The following is a 19,196-nucleotide window of genomic DNA, read 5'->3' as shown; positions in this document are numbered from 1 at the left end:
GTCTGACCATCACTGGTCTGGATAGTGAAGCTGCGGTTAGACAGCATCTCCATTATGAAATTCACCATATGCCGGTCTCGGGTGGCCTTCAGCAGCTTAATTTGAATACCACAGTACCAGGCGGTGTTGATAGGTCAAACATGACTACCTCAGCATTCTAATCGGCCTGAAAGGCATCCTTGAGATCGGTTCAATGCCCTGACCATACAATGACACCTGTATAAATGAGAATAAATACAGGCATTGAACAAGTTAATTCAGAAATTCCTCCTTAAAGAACATTTTACTCCAAAAAGATGGTTCAATATAGCCTTTTTCAAGATCATAACTCCCAATATATCACAATATTCACCATCTGCCATTCCATTTTAATTTCCTGTCTCCAACAGACATTGACGAGTGCAGTTCAGGTCGTGACAGGTGCTCCCATGGATGTGTCAACACGCCGGGCTCCTTCCGATGTGTGTGTCATCCGGGCTTTGAGCTTGGCGCAGACGGAAAACAGTGCTACCGTGAGTAAAGAGAACTGACTCAGTATTCAACAATTACACCTTTTAGTCAATGCTTTTCTAAATGGAAATGCTCAACCAGTATATGAACTACCAGAATCATAGGCTTGAATTCCAAAAAATATACAAACCAAACTCATTTGTCCCAATTTGCTCAAAATGATTTGTGTTTCTTCTGTGGTTATGCACACTTGTATACTCCAGGGATTGAAATGGAGATTGTTAACAGCTGTGAGAAAAATAATGGTGGTTGCTCTCATCAGTGTGAGCACACAACCAACGGGCCGCTCTGCTCGTGCAATCAGGGCTACCAGCTGGACCAGGACAGGAAGACCTGTGTAGGTAAGAACTATTGTCGTTATTTGCTTCTTCTCTATCTCGACTGTTGAAACTTGCGATGTACTATTGCTTAAATACCTGCCTTAGACAGTGATGAGTGCGTCAACGGGGAATCCTGCTGCAGCCACTTCTGCAGAAACTATCCAGGCGGCTACGAATGCAGCTGTAGAGCCGGCCACACACCAAACCCAGATGGCTGCGGTTGCGACGGTAAGAGATCTGGATTCTTGGCAGATTATCTTCAGTCTTTGTTGTGCTTTCAGTGTTGTGGAACAGTGATACTGCTTGCAAATCCCGACATGTGTTCAAACAACTGAGGCAATTCCAGAATTTGTGACAAATAACAGAACATTGTCATTGCCTTAGAAACAAATCATTGTAAAAAGGCCACGGTGCAATCAAGAACATAGGAAAAGATCCTGATCTTCATTATTTTATCGGGAAGTCTAAGACGGTCTTTATCTCACTCCAATTTATTATTGGGGAGATCCCAACAACCGATCAAGCACTGAATAGAGAGGAAAATGTGGAGCTTATGAAACCTAGGCTAATTCTATAGTTAGGTGCATATTCCGATTTGCTTACATCTATTCTAAAAGGTCAGACAAAGACCGACTTGTATGAAACCCAAATACATTTTCCCCATGAGAAATAATGCAAATCTAATGAATCCATTAAGACAACCTAAAATATTAACGCACAACGCATTATATAGAAAATAATTACCGTTATATGAAAAGGAGACAGAAACGGAGTTGTTCATTGTTCTGTGTTCGTTCAATGAACAAATAAACCACACGCATACATAGTAGAGATGATTAAAGGATTCTCTGGCTTCTCAATTATTTTCTGTTGCATCCCCCCCCCAGTAGGACATAAAATTACCCCCCGTTATAATTTGTCTATAAAATTGTTATAAGGACTACATAACATTATATCCTTATAACATTGTTTTTTAGTATGTAACAGTGAATATTTAAAGTGCATCAATTTGCCTGTGTCGAAACGAGGACTATGGTTTGGTTCGCAAAGGAACTGTACCGGACATGGCGTGAAGATAAAGACATGTTTAATTTATTTTTTGAAAAAGTGCAGACAAAAGGCGCGCACGAGGTGGAGAACAAACTTGGCCAAGAAAACAAAAACTAGCACAAAGGCAGAACTATGGACATAAAAAAACGAAAGACACTAACTGTGGCATTAATAAACAAAAACTTTTTTGTGGTGACCTGAGCAGGGCAGCATGAACTATGGCATGAAACAGAGTGGTTATAAACAGGTTGATGAGGCCAGAATGACCAACTGAAAAACCAGGTTTAAATAATAATAATAACATGATTGAAACAGGTGCGCGAGTCCCAACACGTGAGACAGGTGATACTAATGGGTCGCCATGGTGACAACGAGGAGGTGAAAAAACAGGAACTACTGGAGTCTTGAAGTAACAGAACATAACTAAACAAAACAGGATCACAAAACATGAGAGTCGGAACTTTTTAAAAAAAGTAAGTCCTTACTTAAACTATAAAACATGAACCATTTGATACTGACGGATAACATTTTTTTTTTTTCCAAAATCTGGAAGTCAAGATTAATGGTAGAATAAGCACGTTTTGTAGTGCACACCTACAAGGTTTGAAGCCTGATACTGATAAAGCACGTTCCCCTGGGTCACACGCAACCCCATGGCACTACACCTTTAGGGGTGAGAGGCCCGTCCCACTATTTAGGTAAAACTGCTCTATCGTTATCTAAGTCTAAAAGAAGCATTATCCATTTTTCCCACTAAAACTGGGTCACCAACGCGTGGGATTCTTCGTTTAGTTACTAAATATCTCGGAATTCAAAGATTCAAGGATTTTTTTTGTCACATCAGCTCACATGAGCACATGAGAAGATACGAAATGTAGTAACGCAAGTACCAGATTTAACCCAATGACTACAACAAGAACGATAGTATGTACACAATAATTGAAGTACATGGGATCTAAATTGACCCTAGTGGGTTAATGTCTATCTGTGTTGGCCCTGTGATGAGGTGGCAACTTGTCCAGGGTGCACCCCACCTTTTCTTGGTAGAAAAAAAAAAGAAACCTTTTAGCTCAATATGTTGAAAAATATTCTTAAATTAAGTAAATGCTAGTGCCATTATCTTGACATAATGATATGCGCTCGGCATCATGATTTTTTCCCCCATGATTGAAGTAAGAAATTAATACTTTAAAAAGTACTTTCATACTTGTGAGTGTTGATGACAGCTTTGCAGCAGTTGATATTCGAATTTCAAGCATGTTTTACTCAATATAGGTCATAAAATCTCAGCAACAAGCTGTAATATCTTACTGAGATCATTTAGGACCAAAACACTTGAAACAAGTAAAACACTAACATAAAATCTGCTTAGTGAGAAGAATTATCTTATCAGACAGAAAATAAGCAAATATCACCCATATTTGAGATATTTAATCTTACTTAGATTTCATTTTTGCAGTGTAGTTTGTCCCAAAGAGGTTTGACAAGGTTGAAGCGTCACCAAACTCATGCATGCCTTTACGGAAAAAGGGTGTTCTTTAAACTGTTCTCACAAAGGATATCTAGTAGGGAGGGAATTCATATGGCCCCATTCGTCGCGGTTTACCTGACACATGAAACATATCCAATTTGAGGCGTACACTATCCACTTGAGCCGCCAGATGGTAGCCGAGTGTCTAATATTCAAAATGTGTTTTGAGGCAATTTCAACTCTGATCACAGCGTCAGTTGCTGTGTAGAGTCGAGCTTTCCATTATTTTCAGCAAACTGCATTGCGACATGATTACATGAACCCTGTTGTGATCCGCTGCCCGGATCATGTTTTGATTTAGATTTTTGAGTCTTTTAGTGTTTTCTGTTGGTTTTGGTCTCATTCAGTTCCGGTTTGTGCTCCTCTGTTTGTTACCATAGTAACGTATTTTCACCTGCCGCGGGTTCCAGACGCACACCTGTTGTTGTTAATCACTATCTTGATTTAAGCCTGCCTGATTCGTTCATTCTGTTTGGTTTCGTAGTTTGTTTTCGCACAACAGTGACGACTTTGATTCCAGATTCTGTATTCCTGTTCGCTACCAGCTAGCTTCCACTCTAGGTCCTTTGTTATTTTTCTAGCTCTCATGCTAGCTCTTTTGTTTTTTTTCTAGCTCCCATGCTAGTTCTGTTCGTTTTGACAAAGTCTGTTTTATTTGTTAATAAATCATTTGTTTCTTACCTTCACGCTGTGTCCAAGGTCCGACTGCATCTTTGAGAGAACGACTCCGCATCCCGGTCGTTACAAACCCATGAGATCCGCCCACAAACATGAATGAATATGAATCCCTTACCTATTGTAGAAGCATAGACCAGAAGGACAAGAGTTAACATTCAGGGTTTAGTCTAGTCTTTAATCTGTCCTGTAAACTACCATTTTGCTTTCCTAATAAGAGAATAAAAAGAGTTCTGTGCAACATCTACATTTTTTTTTTCTTCCCTATAAGACATCGACGAGTGTCTGGCGGAGACTGCAGGCTGTGACCATGAGTGCATTAATACTCTGGGAACGTACGAGTGTTTCTGTCGACAGGGTTTCAGCTTGGCTCAGGATCAGCACACCTGCATCTGTGAGTAGCCTTGATCTCCTTCTTCAAAAACTACAGAAAGCGTTCCATGAATCTTCTGTGCATTGTTCCGTAGTCACTCTGCATTGCCTTTGTTAGCTTTGTATGGCAGAGAATTGGACGAAGACGAGGAAGAGGAGGAGGAAGACGAAGAGCAGCTGGAGGTCTACAGGTTACCAGAGCTGCTCTTTCGCAAAGTTCCGCAGCTTCTCCACTACACCGCCGCATTGCATTCCCGCTACGGCAGCGATAATGATGATGCAGGTGACCCCGACGAAGAGTTGGATGAACGACTGGAAGAATTTCGATTGGACAGCCAAATCGGTACAGTAAAACCACAACTTTGAGAAGAGAATGTTTGCAACTAAATACACAAAATACACACATGCACAGGAAAAGGTGAAGAGAACAAGCGACAATCAAAAGGACAAAACTTGTATAGGCTAGGCCAGGGTTCACCAACCGTTTTGAAACCAATAGCTACTTCTGGGGTACTGATTAATGCAAAGGGCTACCAGTTTGATACACACTAAAATAAATTGCCAGAAATAGCCAATTTGCTCAATTTACCTGTAATAAATAAATCTATATATATATATAAAATGGGCATTTCTGTCTATCATTCTGTCATACATTTTCTTTTCTTTTACAGAAGGTTTTTTGTAGAGAATCAATGATGAAAAAAACACTTAATTAAACTGTTTAAAAGAGGAGAAAACAGGAAAAAAAATGAAAATTACATTTTGAAACATAGTTCATCTTCAATTTCCACACTTTAAAATAAAAAAATTCAACCAAAAAAAAAGAAGAGAACAACTAGCTAATTCGAATCTTTTTGAAAAAATTAAAAAAAGAATTTATGGAACATCATTAATAATTTTTCCTGATTAAGATTCATTTTAAAATTTTGATGACATGTTTTAAATAGGTTAAAATCCAATCTGCACTTTGTTAGAATATATAACAAATTGGACCAAGCTATATTTCTAACAAAGAAAAATCATTATTTCTTCTAGATTTTCCAAAACAAAAATTTTAAAAGAAATTCAAAATACTTTGAAATAAGATTTAAATTGGATTCTACAGATTTTCTAGATTTGCCAGAATATATTTTTTAAATTTTCATCATAATAAGTTTGAAGAAATATTTCACAAATATTCTTCGTCGAAAAAAATAAAATGTATTTATTTTTCTTTACAATAATAACAATTTTTTTTTACTTGAACATTGATTTAAATTGTCAGGAAAGAAGAGGAAGGAATTTAAAAGGTAAAAAGGTATATGTGTCTAAAAATCCTAAAATCATTTTTAAGGTTGTATTTTTTCTCTAAAATTGTCTTTCTGAAAGTTATAAGAAGCAAAGTAAAAAAAATACATTAATTTATTTAAACAAGTGAAGTCTTTAAAATATTTTCTTGGATTTTTCAATTCTATTTGAGTTTTGTCTCTCTTAGAATTAAAAATGTCGAGCAAAGCGAGACCAGCTTGTTAGTAAATAAATAAAATGTAAAAAATAGAGGCAGCTCACTGGTAAGTGCTGCTATTTGAGCTATTTTTAGAACAGGCCAGTGGGCGACTCATCTGGTCCTTACGGACTACCTGGTGCCCGTGGGCACCGCGTTGGTGCCCCCTGGCCTAGGCTGACCAATTTCTGAAATCCCAAGAAGAGGACACATATATGCGTGCCAAGGCCGGGACTAGGTGAAAATTTGCCAATGATACTTGAACTTGCTTTATAAATAATATATTTATTTAAATAAAGAATTTTTTCTCCTCTGTTGACAGTATAACAAAATAAGTCACACGTATATTATGTAACATTCACAGTTTTAGAAAAAGTACATAGGTAGTAATATTCCAATTAACCTCTTGTATATATTATACACATAAATAATGCCTCAAAACAGGTTAATTATATTTAAACAAAAAACAGAGTCAACATTTAAAACAAAACCAACACTTCCTGTCAACAGCGTCAGTTCCCTAACTTCCCCGGAAGTCCCGCCTCCCAGCCAACGCCATTGGCTAACACCCCGTAACCAGCCGCTACAATATTTACAGCTAGAATTCACCAACTCGAGTAATATATATTCGGTAACTTAACACTGGAGGTACATTGAAAATACACGCAACCCTAATTCAAAATGCCGGACAATTGAGGCATTTAAAAAAACCCGCCCGGACACCCCCGTAAAGGAGGACATGTCCGGGGAAAAGAGGACGTATGGTCAGCCTAGTATAGCCAGAAGTACAAACATATGAAACACACATACCATGAATTGATTAATGAATTGATTAACGTGGACCCCGACTTAAACAAGTTGAAAAACTTATTCGGGTGTTACCATTTAGTGGTCAATTGTACGGAATATGTACTGAACTGTGCAATCTACTAATAAAAGTATCAATCAATCAATCAAACATTGTCAACGGAAAGTATTTGTGATTAGCTAGTTTGAGCTACACAATGCAACTCTACTAGCTCTTCCTCCCACACCGCCTTTCCGAATTACGTTGTTAGGTAAATAAGAAACATTAAAAGACGTAAAAACAAGGCTGGAGATTGGTGATTTGACTTTTGTTACGTTCTGTCAAATTCGAACCCCAAGATGCAGAGGCAGGAGATTGCGTATACTCAATAAAACATGATCATAGTGCAGCTGGAACTGCACGGGAAGTATAAACACAATCACGCGCGAAAGAAAAGAGAATGTATGGAAGCAAAACACGATACGAGCAAGGGGAGTGGTTACAAACAAAACAGTTGCAATGATCCAGCACCGATTGACTAGCTTGGCTAGTCCACTGATCACTAATCACGATAAGGTGAGGAGAAACAGTGTTAAAACCAACATAGTGGTAGCGGAAAACAGAACGTGGAAGCAAAAAAAAGGGCACTGGAAAGGAAAAAAATACATCCATCCATTTTCTACCTCTTGTCCCGTTAAATAGAAATAATACCGTATTTTTCTGACTCTAAGTCGCAGTTTTTTTCATAGTTTGTACTCCGATTTATACTCCGGAGCGACTTATGTGTGAAATTAACACATTAACGTAAAATATCAAATAATATTATTTATCTCATTCACATAAGAGACTAGACGTGTAAGATTTCATGGGATTTATGGATTAGGAGTGACAGATTGTTTGGTAAACGTATAGCATGTTCTATATGTTATAGTTATTTGAATGACTCTTACCATAATATGTTACGTTAACATACCAGGCACCTTCTAAGTTGGTTATTTATGCCTCATATAACGTACACTTATTCAGCCTGTTGTTCACTATTCTTTATTTATTTTAAATTGCCTTTCAAATGTCTATTCTTGGTGTTGGATTTTATCTAATAAATTTCCCCCAAAAATGCGACTTATACTCCAGTGCGACGTATATATGTTTTTTTCCTTCTTTATTATGCATTTTCGGCCGGTGCAACTTATACTCCGGAGCGACCTATAATCCCAAAAATACGGTATGTTTGTTGGCTAATGATAGGCAAATTTAGCTTAAAATGTATATTTTATCCTAACAACAACAAAGAAGACTATATTGTTTGTGGAATCCATGACAGGATTGTTTGCTACAAAAGAAGTGTTTGAAAAAGCATCTGATTTTACGCACTGGTACGCATCCTTTTTGAAATACATTTTTTGTGTATGTGTATGCTCGCTGCAGTGTAATTAGTAACTATGAAAAATATAGAAATTAAAAATAAATATGTTTATTCAAAGCACTATAATGGTAAGATAAGCTAGCTGGGGTGTCTTTGGTATGTTTTTGGTTTAAAAAATACAACTTTTAGCACGTTGCAAAGAGGCCCTTTTACGCGGCAACTCTGTTTTCTGACAACAAGAAATAACTTTTCTCTTCTTACCAGTGTGCTTGGATAATTCTTTTGGGGAGGACTGCAGTTGGAAATGTGAAGACTGCGTCAATGGAGCCTGTGGCGAAAATAAAGATGGCTGTGAATGTTCACCTGGATGGGTTGGCGTCATCTGCAATGAGAGTAAGTACAACTGTTCTATAGGGCAGTGTTTTTCAACCTTTTTTGAGCCTAGGCACATTTTTTTCATTGAAAAACTGCGGAGTGCAGAAATCATTAAAAAACTAAACTCAGTTGACAGTAAAAAGTCGTTGTGGCAATTGTTGGATATGACTTTAAAAGGGGAACATTATCACCAAACCTATGTAAGCGTCAATATATACCTTGATGTTGCAGAAAAAAGACCATGTATTTTTTTAACCGATTTCCGAACTCTAAATGGGTGAATTTTGGCAAATTAAACGCCTTTCTGTTTATCGGTCTTTTAGCGATGACGTCAGAACGTGACGTCACCGAGGTAACACAGCCGCCATTTTCATTTTCACATTACAAACACCAGGTCTCAGCTCTGTTATTTTCCGTTTTTTCGACTATTTTTTGGAACCTTGGAGACATCATGCCTCGTCGGTGTGTTGTTGGAGGGTGTAACAACATTAACAGGGAGGGATTCAAGTTGCACCACTGGCAAGAAAGCTGCCGCCAGACCCCCATTGAATGTACCAAAGTGTCTTCACATTTTACCGGCGATGCTAAGACAGACATAGCACAGAGATGTATGGATAACCTGCAGATGCATTTGCAACGATTAAGTCATCGAAATCACAAAAGTGAGTTTTGTTGATGTTGACTTATGTGCTAATCAGACATATTTGGTCACGGTATGACTGCCAGCTAATCGATGCTAACATGCTACGCTAATCGATGCTAACATGCTATTTACGCTAGCTGTATGTACATTTGAAACCAGATACCCACATTTAATGCAAAACAAACACTTACCAATTGACGGCTTTAAGTTGCTCCAGTGTCACAAGATGCGAAAGTCCTTATCGTTTGGTCCGCACATTTTACCGGCGATGCTAATAAGGCAGCCATGCTATGGGCCACTTCATTAGGTACACCCATGCTATGGCCGAATAGCGTCAATAGCTATTCGCTCAATAGCTTCAATTTCTTCTTCAATTTCGTTTTCGCTATCTGCCTCCATACTCCGACCATCTGTTTCAATACATGCGTAATCTGTTGAATCGCTTAAGCCGCTGAAATCCGAGTCTGAATCCGAGCTAATGTCGCTATATCTTGCTGTGGTAACCGCCATGTTGTTTGTATTGGCAGCACTGTATGACGTCACAGGGAAATGGATAGTGGCTTAGAAGATAGCGAAAATAAGGCCCTTTAAAGCTTTTTTAGGGATATTCCGTGAGGTGTAACATTTTGAAAAAAACTTCAAAAAATAAAACAAGCCGCTGGGAACTGATTTTTACTGTTTTTAACCATTTTGAAATTGTGATAATGTTCCCCTTTAAAGCATAAGCAAGCATGCATCACTATAGCTCTTGTCTCAAAGTAGGTGCACTGTCACCACCTGTCACATCACGTTTTCCTGTGTGTAGTGTTTTACTTCTTGTCTTGCACTTCTATTTTGGTATCTTTTTTTCATTTTTTGATATTGTAGCAGTTTCACGTCTTCCTTTGAGCGACATTTCCCGCATATACTTTGTTTTAGCAATCAAGAATAATTCAGTTGTTTTTATCCTTCTTTGTGGGGACATTGTTGATTGTCATGTCAAGTTCGGATGTACTTGGTCTTTGCTCCACAGTAAGTCTTTGCTGTCGTCCAGCATTCTGTTTTTGTTGACTTTGTCACCAGTTCAGTTTTAAATTTTGTTTGGCATAGCCTTCCCTAAGCTTCAATGCCTTTTTTTAGGGGCCCTCACCTTTTGTTTATTTTTGGTTTAAGCATTAGACACCTACCTCCCGCTGTTTCCTACATATACAAAGCAATTAGCTACTGGGTGCCACCTACTGATATGGAATTGATTGATTGATTGAAACTTTCATAAGTAGATTGCACAGTACAGTACATATTCCATACAATTGACCACTAAATGGTAACACCGATATAAGTTTGTCAACTTGTTTAAGTCAGGGGCCACGTCAGTCAATTCATGGTGAAGTAAGAAAGGAAAGGAAGAGTATTACACGGTTACTCTGCCCAGCTCTAGACAGCACCGACACTCAACAACACATCATTTGCAGACTATAATTACTGGTTTGCTAAACTTATTTTAAACCGAAATAGGTGAAATTAGATAATATCCCACGGCACACCAGTTGAAAAACACTGCTATAGGGCTTGAACGTGTGATGCGGTAGCGCATTGCATTGTGGGTACTGCCGGACTCTGAATCCCTTGTTTACATGGCTGAATACAAGACTCTGTGCTTAGAGGTCAAAACATGGCGTGAAGGTGTGACATAATTAACTTCCACAATCGTGGTCATTATTGCTTCAGGAAAAACAGGATTTGTTGAGAATTTTCTCATTTCCAGCGTGAAAGCAAAGCCGAATGAAGTGGAAGTTATGAAGCTTATAAAGAGATGGAAAATAGCCTGAAAAGCAGCCGTGAGACGATCAAACATGACTTTTAACACCATCACCTGGTACATGTTGCTTTATTCACTACATTTTTAGACTGCATGCTAAATCTGAATCAATCTAAATTTTATTTAGTTAAACACATAGCATTTAGTAGGGTGTTAGCATTAGCCAAGCAGCTAGCTGCAGGTGACAAACAATTTAAAGTATTTTGGAAACAAGAATGTGGTCTGTTTACTTTTAGTCTTGGGTTGGCACACAAGTTAATGAGTATTATTTTCGGGTCGAGTAGCACAGCGATCAAAGTATCTCAAAGTAATAATTGGCTTATTTTTTACCATGACACCCTTATACCTGTCATGACCCCCTACCTGGATCATATGTTTTGTGGATTTTTGAGTTTGTTTGTGCACTTCCTTGTTTGTTCTGGTCACCATGGTTGCTTATTTGTTTCACCTGCTTCTTGTTTCCGGACTCACACCTGTTTGTTGATTACAATCCTTGTTTAAGCTTGCCCTTTCAGTTGACTCGCTCTTGCTTCGTAAATTTGTGTTTCGCACAACAGTGACGACTCTGACCCGATCCTGTATTCCTGTTCGCAACCAGCTACTGCAGCTTCCATGCAAAGTATTTGTTTGTTTCTCTAGCTCCCATGGTAGCGCTTTGGTTTTTTTTCTAGCTCCCATGCTAGTTCTGTTGTTTTGCCTTTTGTGCCTAGTGCCAGTGTTTCTGTTCTTAACCTGTTTTTAGTTGAAATAAACCATTATTTCTTACCTCCCGCTGTGTCCGAGCCCGAACTGCATCTTGGAAGAAAGCACCATCACCACCATGCCACCCAGCCGTCACAATACCATCTCGAACACATAAGAGATGAAAGCCAAGAATTATGCGCAATTTGAATGGAAGACAATGAGCTTTAAAAGACTTTGCATTCCAAAATTCTTCACCGGTGTAAAAACTGACTCCATTGAGGAAATATCTACAAGATTAGCTTTGACAATGGCGGTATTTTGTTCAAATCTCTTGTCCATTCGTCGTGCTCATATGGATCAAACTTATTTTTTGAAGGTAGCTGGCCTTTTCAATTGTCCTGGTGTGGTCCTTTGATTTTTTATTTATTTTGTACGATCCATTTGAATCCATTTTGTTGCTCTCTCACATTACTGTGGGTACAGTAGAGCTATGTAAACAAAACCTAGAGCCGCAAAAAATTAAAAGCCATATTACATACAGATAGTGTCAAGAGATATAAATTGAATTAAGAGGACTTAAATGAAACTAAATGAGCTCAAATATACCTGAGGCATAATGATGCAATATGTACATGTAGCTAGCCTAAATAACATGTTAGCATCAATTAGCTTGCACCAAATATGTCTGAATAGCACTCCACACAAATCAATAACAACAACAAAACTCACCTTTGTGCATTCATGCACAACGTTAAAAGTTTGGTGGACAAAATGAGACAGAAAAAGAAGTGGCATAAAACATGGCCTAGAAAGTCAGAGAAAGTTATACATGTAAACAAACTACAGTGAGTTCAAGGACCGTCAAAATTAGTAGGACAAAATGGCGCTCGGCAAATACTCAAATCAGTGAAGCATGTTTAATACAAACATTGTGCTTTATAACCATTAGGGAGGTTTGTATCATGTTTGTCCTCCTACAGAAACCATGAAGAGAAAAAAACGTTTTTTCTCCTTCATCTTTTTCCATTTTTCAAGCATTTTGAAGAAGCTCCAGAGAGCCACTAGGGCGGCGCTAAAGAGCCACATGCGGCTCTAGAGCTGCGGGTTGCTGACCCCCGCCCTAGACTATTCTATTGTATTCTGTTCATATTTGCTTTTTCCAACACAAACCACAGGCTCTAAATGCCTCCTTTAGTTTCAAATGTGTCAGGGGTATTTGTTGTTGACAAACCCCAAGATGCAGAGACGGAGGCAGGCATAGAATATGAAAACATGATTTAATTAAAACTAAACAAGAACAAACAAAAAGAAAGCATGTGAGCGGAAAAACAAACTAAGGGAGCTAGCACTGGAAGCTAAGAAACAAAAAGGAACTTTAGCATGGAAGCTAGTGGATAGCAAACAGAAAAAACTGGAAATAACTAATGCTAACAGAAACAGCTTACCGCTACGACGACCAGGACAAAATGTAGCATGACAGGTAGTAGCTGTAACAAAACGACACGACAGGTAGCACGACAAGAGTGATATGTGGCATCGACAATACAAGTCCGAATGACAATAAAATGATCCAGCAACTGACACAAGACAAAGCAGGTACAAATAGGAGCAGGCTGATTGGCAAGAGGTGTGGCCAGGTGCCAATCAGCCGCAGCTGAGGAGGAACACAGCACTCAGGGAGCAAGACAGGAAGCTGACAAAATAAGAGCACTAGACAGGAACTAAAGACAGGAGACACCAAACACAGAGGAAACAGACAAATGCAGAGGAAAAAACTAAAACACAGACAAACTGTCAGGGGAAGGCCTGACAAAATGCAGTTCAAAGAAAATTGTTTCTAAAGGATGCTTTGCATTTTTACTAATATTATACCAAACGATTAGATCTATTACTTCTACCAACAATTATATTTCAAAACAGATTAATCTAAATTTTTTGATTTTGATTAATCGTAGTGAATTACATGCTTGCATAGTTGTATTAACTTTCAAAAATTCCCTGATATTTTGGCGCAAATGCAATTTTAGTGTCAGTATGTCATGGAGGAACATCTAGTCTCCTGCTGTCAAATTATTGATTTTACATTAAGTCCCCTCAAAATGTATATTATCTATATATTCCGCCTGAATGCAGCTGGGATAGGCTCCAGCCACCCCCCGCAACTACGAGATGGACAAGCGGTCGAAAATGGATGGAGATATATATATATATATATATATATATATATATATATGTTTGTTCCTTGCTCAACACATTTCTGGTCTACCTTGCGGAGGCGAGGCATCTTTGGGGAAATCTCAGAGCAGCAGTGACATGCGGTGAGGTTTATAGCTCTCCTGTCCAAAGGCAAAACCTAGTAACTAACTTCTAGCTGATTTTGAGAAAACAAAGGAAAAGTAACCTATCTTGATGCTGTCTTACAAAAATCTACAAAGTCATCAAACGTATAGATGTTTTCTTGAGCTTTAATTTTCTTGCCGATTGAGCCATGGATTGATCTGCTCTCATGAACGTGTGCCCTTTCTCCAGATATTTTATCACAATCTCGGGTGGGCCCCATTCTGCGTTTGCACATTGGGCAAGAGCCGTGTATAGCGTCCAGTTTTCATTTTGACCTCCACAGTTATCTGCCCAAAAGTATGCAAGGGGGAAGAATCAAGAGCATTTAATGAAGGTGCTTGCAACGTCCTGGACCAATCTTCCAAATATCCCCTCGTGCCATAATATCACATAATCAGGTTGACCGTCGGCCCCCATTCGTGCAAATGTCTCATTAAAGACAATAAGGCAACTGACAAAGAAGCTCCGATTGGTCCCTTGAGATACTAGGTTTTTCTGTGGTATCTACGCGGTTATGTGGTAGTTGCTAGGTCCTGCCATGCGCGTAACAGCTTACTTACGGAACAAATTATAATATCGCATACACTAATGTAAAGCATATCACCTAGGAACTCCAAAATTATTATCAGCTCAGTTTTGACCAAAATTGAGTTACTGGCTTTTGCCTTTGGACGGGAGAGCTGGTGAGGCACTGACGTAATCAGAATCAGATTTACAAATATGCAGTATGCTCTCTGCGCAGATTATTTGCCATTTGATTGGCAGCAGTTTACGGGTTATGTTTCATTTCTGCATTCTTTACACATACAAAGTGTCGCCCACAAAATGTGGATTTCATTAAAAAAGAAACAAAAATAATGTTATCACCGTCTTAGCTTATAAATGAAGTCCAGGCGCCGGTCCTTCTGGTAAAAGTCCTCCTTCACTTCCTTCAGTTTTAAAAGTCTAATAAGAGTTCAACATAGTTGCCGCGATTAGCAGAGCTCCTACTCTCATCATTTCCACGAAATGCGAGCTGCTGTTTGGCGAGGAAGCAGGTCGCATTGATGACATCTTTTACCTTAGCATCCAAAGCCAAGTCTATCCTGGTCATTCCAAACGTTTTTAGCACAATCCAGCTTTGAATATATGCGTCCGACCGCTCATGTTTGGTGAGGCTTCTTTGCAAATTCTTTAGGTCACAAAATCCCATTTGAGTCCACACAGTTCCACAGGTTGAAAAAAGAAGGCAAGGAAAACAGAAAAGGCGGTTTCTTGCAGAACATCCACAAAGCCAGTCTTTTCACCTATACCACTCCGTTTGGAAAGAGAGTGTAACTTTCCATCCTGCTGATTGAAACAAACCGTTGGTCTTCCTTTAGTAATTATCCCCTGCTTTGTCCACGTTAGAAAACTGTTTAAGTGCGGAAATTTAGTCATCCGTGTTGCACAAGACGGAAAAAATAAGTCGCTGCGGCACTTACCCACTGAAGTCTACCATATGTCTGGGATCATGAGCGCCCCGCCCCTATCGTGAGGCATGAGATCTGTTTGCCTCACCTCAGACTTTTTTCTCTGCCGTTTTGATGGCTCAACCAACACACAAAACATGTTACTCGCTGCGGCACTTGACTGGCTGACGCCACTGTATGTCTCTGATCATGAACGCCCCTATCATGAGACATGAGAACTGTTTGCCTCACCTCAGACTTTTTTCTCTGCCGCTTTGAACGCTCAGCAACACACCAGACAAGAACGCGCTCTGGCCGCACCGCAGACAGAAGTTTACGAGGGATGGCGAAAATTCAGCGATTTTGAAGAAAAAAATAATCCAAATTGCTAAAGCTAAATGAAAATTAAAAACTAACAATTACAATTATTTTGTCATTATATATTTTATTTCTTTGCATGATCATAGGTGAGGCACTGCCTCCCCTGACCGCACGTCACTGCGGAGATAACATTTCATATTTATCACCTTTTTTTTTTTTGGCCATGATTGTAGTATGGACGCACGGACGCACACACACACAAAACCAGAATATTTTCCATCATATTGCATGAAGCTACCTTTACCCACAGAGGTGTGGTTAAATTTTAGAGTAAGATGGCCTACTGTGTGCATCGATGCAAGGTCATGTATTAAAACAGTCAGCTCCTCTGCGTAAGTGAGGTGGTGGTGTTGGGGGGGATTTATAGACTTCTGAGCAAAAGAGCATCGGGGGAATCAATCTGTCGGCTACTGGATGATGGCCAGGGTTCCACAGGCAGCCCGAGGCCAAGGATGTCCATTGCTGGCTTTAAAAAGCAAGGCTCTGCTCTTCCCGTGCACTTCTGTGATTAATGACTTTGCGTTAAACTTTGAACTGGAGTCATGACAGGAAAGCTATGTGGAATAAGTCCATTAGGATCAACACGCCACATATGTTTTCAAAGTGTATGGATGCGAACCTAAGGGCCCCAAAACTCAAAGATGGAGCAGTACTATAACTGATATGAAATGGACTTGTACATTATACTGGGCTTTGTGCCATGTAAAAATGTTCTTTAATATTACACTTTGCCAGGTTCAAACATTGATGACATCTATTAATTAGACAAGAAGCAAGGAACCAAGCAGAGACATGCTTATTTTTTTCTCTTTGCTATTTGGGCTTATTGGATCCTAATTACAATAAAAACTAAAAATCATCTTTTTATATGATGTGCTTGGTCTATAAGTACACAAACGTGAACTTCATGTGTAGTGACATGCTCATTTTTATTTTTACACTTTTTTTTCTTCCAAATTCCATTGTATGTTATATTCTTCTGACACCACCAGATGGCAGTATAAGTGTCCACATAAGTGGCATAAAACCCCAATTCAGTAGTGTACACAATTTTGGAAATAAGAGCTAAAAGGTGCTGTCCACGCATGTGGCCACTAAGGCTTTTAGAGGTTAATGCACAAATAGCACAGGTGTCATCTAACGAAGCTCAGACCTACTTCTGGTTCCTGTCCACGGTGCTAAGCCTTCTGGGAAATGTAGTAACACTCCACAACACACTGGCATCCTGGCTTCATTGTTTAAACATATTTATACATTTATTTAATCTATGTTTATGCAGAGTAACGCAATTCTATAAAAAAAATATTTGCAATGCTGACCGGGCAAATAGGCAGCATTTACATGTTGGAGATGTTGACGTGTGATGATAATCGAAATTAAAAATGACTGCAATAGATCTCTATCAACTGTTCACGAATGCTCTTAAACTGAGGGGGTGAATACAAAAATGCTTAAGATAAGCCTTTTTCAAGCATAAAATAAACATGGAGACAGAGCAGACAAGGAAGGAGCTGCGCCACAGCACCAATTAAACTTACTTTCTGTAGTATTAATGAATTATTAATATTATTACCATAATTTCCAGGCTATAGAGCACACCAATATTAATGCGACATACACCAAAATGTATTTCTACATTTATTAGCCGCATTTGACCATAAGCCGCAGATATATAGCGGTACTAAAGATTTTGTAAATGTTTATTTACATACCCTAATAGCTTCGAAACGTTGCCTGTAACAAGGCAGCACAAAGGCTGATCAAACAAAACAGAAGCCATAGTCTTGGACCCACTCGCTGCAGAAGCCAGCTCTCCAATCAGCTAAACAGATGGTGACGTTTTGGCGAATTTACTGACATTTGTGAAAATTAAACAATGCAAAAATAATGCCATTGTAGGCAAATAATACTAAAACAGACACTTGTAAGCATGTTAGCATATTAGCTAATGCTATTGATGCTAGCTCGATTACATTACGAGAGCACGTACACATATGCATAAAAACATGGGATTGTTTAGTAAGTATGAATTGTTTTAGTAATATTGTAAAACTTACATATTGTCACATTGAGTTTGTGACGAACCCCAAGATGCAGAGAAGGCGGCAGGCATTGCGCAGGTAAACATGATTTAATTTAACACAAAAACAAGAACAAACAAAAGGGTACAAACAAAAGGCACGCACAAGGCGGAGAACAAACTTGGGTATAAACAAAAACTAGCACAAAGGCTAACTGTGGACTAGAAACAAAAACACTGTGACACGAAGGAACTATGACATGAGCAGAGTGAACAGAAGTAAATACAGCTACAACGATAAGTATTAATGACATTGTCAGGTAGTGGTGACAATAATTCAGCCCTGACTGGAGGACAAAGCAGGTTTAAACAGGACTGGGTTGATTGACACTAGGTGTGGCCAGGTGCCAATCAGCCGCAGCTGTGGGGAAACAGCGCTCAGGGAGAAAAGCAGGAAATGACCAAAATAAAAGCGCCGACAGGAAACAAAGACATACATACAGAAAAACTAAAATAAAACAAAACTGTCAGGGACAAGCCTGACACATATGTTGCTTGGAGAGATGAATGAAGAATCCTTTCGAGCAAATATACTTCCGGCACAAAACAGGAAGTAAACTGTCAACCCGCAGCACCTGCAGTGAGCGAACTCGTCCAAAATATGGCGCCACAGCACAAACAATGACACACCTTTTCAGCGTCTTTGTCTGTGTAATACTAAAACTATTTGTGAAATACAAAACATTATGGTTGTTAGCGAAGACAAATCCATAAATTAGCTGCACTGTTTTAAAAGACGCATGTTTCAAAGGAGACAAGCAGTAAAAAATGGATGGATGGATGGATGTTTCAATGCGTTACAAAAAAGTAGTGGCTTATTGTCCAGAAAGTAGTCCTTATAATGAATTAAAACAGTAGTATGTGTTTTTACTACAATCTACTTTAAAGTCTGTGCGGTATAAAATGAGTATAACATCAATACAGTATTTTTTTCCCCTTTTTTTTGTTGCAAACGTGGTTTTTGAGGTTAAGTTTTCTAAAAACACTCAAAACATTGATATAAAATTCATAAAATCATAAGTCAGTTCAATGTTAAAGGTGTTGTTTGCAACTTCCTCACAGTAACATTTTTCAAAGCAAAAATTTAACAAAAGAACACCACCGTCTAGCTTATGTTACCATTAGTGGTTCAAAGCTAATACGGGTGCAAATGTCATTAGGTGCTAGAAGCCATGAGAGAGTGGGATATACTGTGTAAAATACATCGTAAATTTCGGCTACTCAGAGAATCTGTTTAAATGTTACAAACGGCCTTTTTAATTAAAAAAAAAAAAAAAAAAAAAGCCTCAAAACAATACGAAAAGAAAAAGGAATATATATTTCGATATATTTTCTATTATAGCTTTTTTCCTCTGGGATATGGTTTTAATA

General features: G+C 38.7%; 1 protein-coding gene across 1 annotated transcript in view; it reads left to right on the top strand.

The window, feature by feature from the left end:
- The window catches only part of megf6 (multiple EGF like domains 6), a 152,895-nt gene that overhangs the window by 47,740 nt on the left and 85,959 nt on the right, over positions 1–19,196 (top strand). The window contains exons 9-14 of the mRNA XM_061919022.1: positions 390–512; positions 714–851; positions 936–1,058; positions 4,358–4,480; positions 4,577–4,801; positions 8,359–8,487. Of these exons, the coding sequence (XP_061775006.1) occupies positions 390–512; positions 714–851; positions 936–1,058; positions 4,358–4,480; positions 4,577–4,801; positions 8,359–8,487 (861 nt within the window). The remainder of the gene's footprint in view (positions 1–389; positions 513–713; positions 852–935; positions 1,059–4,357; positions 4,481–4,576; positions 4,802–8,358; positions 8,488–19,196) is intronic.

The sequence above is a fragment of the Nerophis ophidion genome, linkage group LG13, assembly GCF_033978795.1.
Source record: "Nerophis ophidion isolate RoL-2023_Sa linkage group LG13, RoL_Noph_v1.0, whole genome shotgun sequence".
In the NCBI taxonomy this organism is placed as follows: Eukaryota; Metazoa; Chordata; class Actinopteri; order Syngnathiformes; family Syngnathidae; genus Nerophis; species Nerophis ophidion.
Note: the sequence above shows the minus strand (reverse complement) of the source record. Positions and strands in the feature narration are given on the sequence as shown.